At 38.8% G+C, this 4,258-nt stretch overlaps 1 protein-coding gene across 1 annotated transcript; it reads left to right on the forward strand.

Annotated features, from left to right (window-relative positions):
• Nucleotides 1-548: 548 nt before the first annotated feature.
• LOC137175820 (troponin I, slow skeletal muscle-like) lies at nucleotides 549-3,485 on the forward strand. Its single transcript, XM_067581722.1, has 7 exons — nucleotides 549-661; nucleotides 1,465-1,506; nucleotides 2,002-2,043; nucleotides 2,248-2,379; nucleotides 2,479-2,568; nucleotides 2,804-2,986; nucleotides 3,116-3,485. The coding sequence occupies exons 2-7, from the start codon at nucleotides 1,486-1,488 to the stop codon at nucleotides 3,215-3,217; spliced, it is 570 nt and encodes a 189-aa protein (XP_067437823.1). The 5' UTR covers nucleotides 549-661; nucleotides 1,465-1,485; the 3' UTR covers nucleotides 3,218-3,485.
• Nucleotides 3,486-4,258: the final 773 nt, after the last annotated feature.

Consider the following 4,258-nt stretch of genomic DNA (forward strand, 5'->3'; position numbering starts at 1 on the left):
GTTTGATTCAATACCCATAATTGCTCAGAAAACATACAATAAATAATTGAAGGGAATCATTTCTTTTAGTCTGATCCTATGTGTTGACAGTGTTACTACATCCATGCTGTCAAAGTTAAAAGCGGCCTACAAGGAAGAGGCCTGACCTATTCTTAGAATATGCTTCACTGCTTTTGCAATGCATGGGGGGCTTTTGGTGTGTATTACACCCATTGTGACCAATTGCATTGTCACTTAGAATTTTAACTCTCTCATTGTGGTCATTAGACTTGTCCTAACACTAATCACTCTTGTAATTACTTGTTCAGTTCACACTAGTTAAGCTACAAGTACTGTAGATACAATAATCTAAGTGTACATGTGACTGTTATTTTAATTCATTTTGTTTTCTACTGTTCTAAATTGGCATTATTTCACACAACAACAGACAATATTTGGACAATACCATTAAGGTAATACTCATGATTTATTATTACACTTCCATGGTGTTGTCGCAGTGTCAGTGGAGGTGATATTTCATGCCTGGTCCCATGCCAGCACATTCTTGGGACCAGACGTTATATCTGTTGTCCACTCGCCACCCAGCTCGCATAAAAAGCTGCCCATTGTCCTCAGTAGCTGCTGTTTGACTCTCTGCACCTCTGCAGACACCCAGTCACAGGTAAGACACGCACTGTATGTTTGGTTTCAGTGGTTTTCAGTAAATTCTCCACATTTTTATTTAGTTACTTAATCGTTTTTTGCAGAATTATTTGTTCTTTTTTTTTTTTTGTTCTGGTTCAGGTTAGTGAAAGTCTGACAGGTTTACCAGAACTTTTTAAATATACCAGCTATTTCCTTACAAGCTTTCAGAATGATTGTTGAAAGATGACTGTTAATATAGACAATAGGACAGTGTTTCACCAGTTTTGCAGTGGTAAAAGTGTATTAAGATATTATAGACTTACTATAGACTTGATGAGCCATATCTTCCACTTGTGACTAACTGCTGTTGCTACAGGATTCTGTCTGTTTTGTCAGATACAGATGTTGTAGCTTAGGACAAATATGTTGAGCTGTCATTAGTCAGAGTGTAAAAACAAACTGAGATGATGCTGAATATAGTGGAGAGAACTGTTCTTGTCACGTCCTCGCTTTAATCCTCTCTTCAAAGGGATATTGAGGACTGTTTGCTATGCAGCTCCTGGTTCGGTCAAATTACATTGTGGGGTGACTTATTACCCCTAAACTGTACTAATACACACCTGTTTCTCTGTTGTGCTTGTTTGTTTTTGTGCATAAAAGTGAGGTAAGAACATCTCTGTTATCCTCTATCCCTGAATGCTACTGTCATGGCTCATTTGTGATTAGTATTTGTGTAATTATGAGCTTTAAATTACTTCTTTAACTTATATTTTCCTATAAATTGAATTATGATTGGCTATAGCATCTTTAGCCTCAATTGTTCCCTGATTTCTGTTTCAGGAGACTGACAGACCCAGCGTGATGAATCCCAAGGGGGATAAGGTGAGCCGGCTATATTTCACAGTGTTAATCCTCCATGCATGGACAGGGGACACATTGTCCTTATGCACATGGCAAAGATCCGACAGTGGTTATCTGTCAGGGCTGTTATCAGCATCCCCAAGAGCTTTCCTCTTGACTCCATCCTATTAATACAACACTATCTTTTCACATGAAGTGCCACTGAGTTTCACACTCACAGGTTTTTTCCATACATGTTTTTCTGTACATGGAACAGTTCATGGACTCTGTCATGTGTGACTGCTGCTGGTCAGTTGAGCAGGGAAAAGAGGATGTTGGAAGTTTGTGTTCAATTTTAGTTGGAAGATGTTGATGCAACTCAATTTTCTGCAATTTATGATGTGTCCTAATAATTTTGTACATCCTGGGTACACATGGCCCTTTACAAACCTGAGTAATCTCAGTAACTGATTTATGATGATTGAAATACATTTATTTACTGTTGTGAAATTATACTGACACTTTTTTCCCCCATAGCCGAAGTCGAAGATTTCGGCTTCTCGCAAGCTCTCCCTCAAAGTGAGTAGTTATGATTCACCACATTATACAAGAGATAATGATACTGTATATGAAGTGTGTAATACCAAATATACTGTATGTGTAGAACTAAAATATTTTTAAGTCAGTAAAAATAGCAACATGGAGTCTCTTTACATGACCAGAGAAAGTGGTTTTCCTCAGATTTCCCTGCCCAGCTTTGATCGATATGTTTTGTCCAATCAGATGCTTCTCCTCACAAGAGCCTGTGAGGATTTGGAGAGGGAGACGCAGGAGAGGGAGGAAGAGAAAGTGCGCTATCTAGGAGAGAAGTTGCCCCCTTTGCAAGTGTCTGGATTGTCAATGGAGGAGCTACAAGTAAGAGTAATCAAAAGAAATGAGTACAGTATGACCTCCTACTGATCTGTAGGGTGTATGAGCACATTTAAGTAACTTTAAATCTTCAATTCTCCTCAGACTCTATGCAAGCAGCTTCATTCAAAAATTGATGTTGTGGATGAGGAGAGATACGACTGCGAATCCAAAGTGAACAAACACAACAAGGATGTAAGTGTGAACATACTCCTGCAACTAGCACATATACATTTTATTACACAGCTCAGGCACTATGGAAAGAAAAATCTATCTCTTTTGGCTTGAATTTTTCTACCAATACAGTCCACTGTACTTATAAATCAAAACTAGAATATACCATTTGTCAAAAACCTTAACAGAACACAAAGTGGATTTTGCTGTAGCTGTGTTTGCGTTTGTTTCAGATCTGATTTTTCATATTTTTTAGATCCATGAGCTGAAGCTGAAGGTACAGGACCTTGGAGGCAAATTCAAAAAGCCTGCCCTGAGGAAAGTGAGAGTGTCAGCAGATGAGATGATGAGGGCTCTCCTGGGCTCCAAACACAAGGGCTCGATGGACCTCAGAGCCAACCTCAAGTCTGTGAAGAAGGAGGATGTCAAACAGGACAAGGTAACTGATTCAAGACTCCCAAACTTTGTCTACTTGTCTGACGGTTCTCCTCCAACCCCCTTAATGTTTTTCCAGTGTACAAAAACTATTATCACTGTGGAAAGACTTGAATTTTCTCTTCAATTCCAGGTGCTTAATAGTGAAGTGGGTGACTGGCGTAAGAATGTGGAGGCCATGTCAGGCATGGAGGGCCGCAAGAAGATGTTCGATACAGGCGGTGGTGCACAGTGAGACAGTCTGTGAGGGTGAGGCTGGTCAACTAAAAGCAGGGAAAAGGAAGTTGTCTAATTGGCTAATTGACTTGAATGTATGTATGTATAACCCGCAGTACATCAGCCATGCCTCCATTTGCTTGATAGCCATTTTCTGCGCAATGACTCAAAGCCCTTAGAGAAAAGTGTAGGATGAGTAGAGACCCATTGTTTTTTATAACCAAAGATCATTTTTTTGTTTTGTTATGTCATTCAATCTTTAGAATTAAAGTGGGAATGAATAAAGATATGGTGTCAGTCTTTGATTTGCTATATCTGTACTTGACTTTATCATGTTTCATTTTATTGGCACCCGTTCATTTATGTGCAGCATGTAAGCGGATGGAAAACAGTTTAGCTGATGGATTAAAAAGAAATAGAGAGGGGGCACAACAGGTGTTACCTACCTAAATTCAACTTCATAATGTTTAAATAGATCTTGTGGACACACCCATAAAAGAAGTGAAAGAACATATTTAAAGTAAAGTCAATGCAATTGATATTGGAAGTAACAAATACAGATACTGTATTTTTAAATCCCCAAATTGGGACAGCAAGTAAGGTAAGTAAATACAAAAGAAAAGTGAACTTTAATATTAACTGCCAAGTCAGTGTTTTGGCAGTCATCAGAACTGTGTGTTTTGCTTATTTTTCAGACTTCAATCCTGACAGAAATAATTCACAAAAAAAAGCAAATTCACCATGGAGTTTAACAGAAATACTTCTAAGTTATATTCAGAGTTTGAAGATGGAAATAAACCACAGGAGACTTTCCAACAGATGGGGAATCTTAGACTCTGGAACACCTGGCTGTGTATTTTTAGCCATGATGTTGTCCTCCATAACGCCTAGCCTTGGAAAGCAAAACTTGAGCTGGATAGCTCAACCAACTGGTATTGTTGTCCTACACATTGCATGCATGCATGTGCTTCTCTCTGTGTGTGTCAGAGGTTTGACTGGCTGTTGATGCCCAACCATTGTTATTTGAAGTATGACGGTAACACCAACAATAGCCTGAAGA

The sequence above is a fragment of the Thunnus thynnus genome, chromosome 23 (assembly GCF_963924715.1).
Source record: "Thunnus thynnus chromosome 23, fThuThy2.1, whole genome shotgun sequence".
In the NCBI taxonomy this organism is placed as follows: Eukaryota; Metazoa; Chordata; class Actinopteri; order Scombriformes; family Scombridae; genus Thunnus; species Thunnus thynnus.

Bases quoted from the DNA above. Each gene is read 5' to 3' on its own strand.
- LOC137175820 (XM_067581722.1), top strand. From the start codon at position 1,486: ATGAATCCCAAGGGGGATAAG. The intron at 1,507-2,001 runs GTGAGCCGGCTA...TTTCCCCCATAG, and splicing joins TGAATCCCAAGGGGGATAAG to CCGAAGTCGAAGATTTCGGC. The intron at 2,044-2,247 runs GTGAGTAGTTAT...TTGTCCAATCAG, and splicing joins CTCGCAAGCTCTCCCTCAAA to ATGCTTCTCCTCACAAGAGC.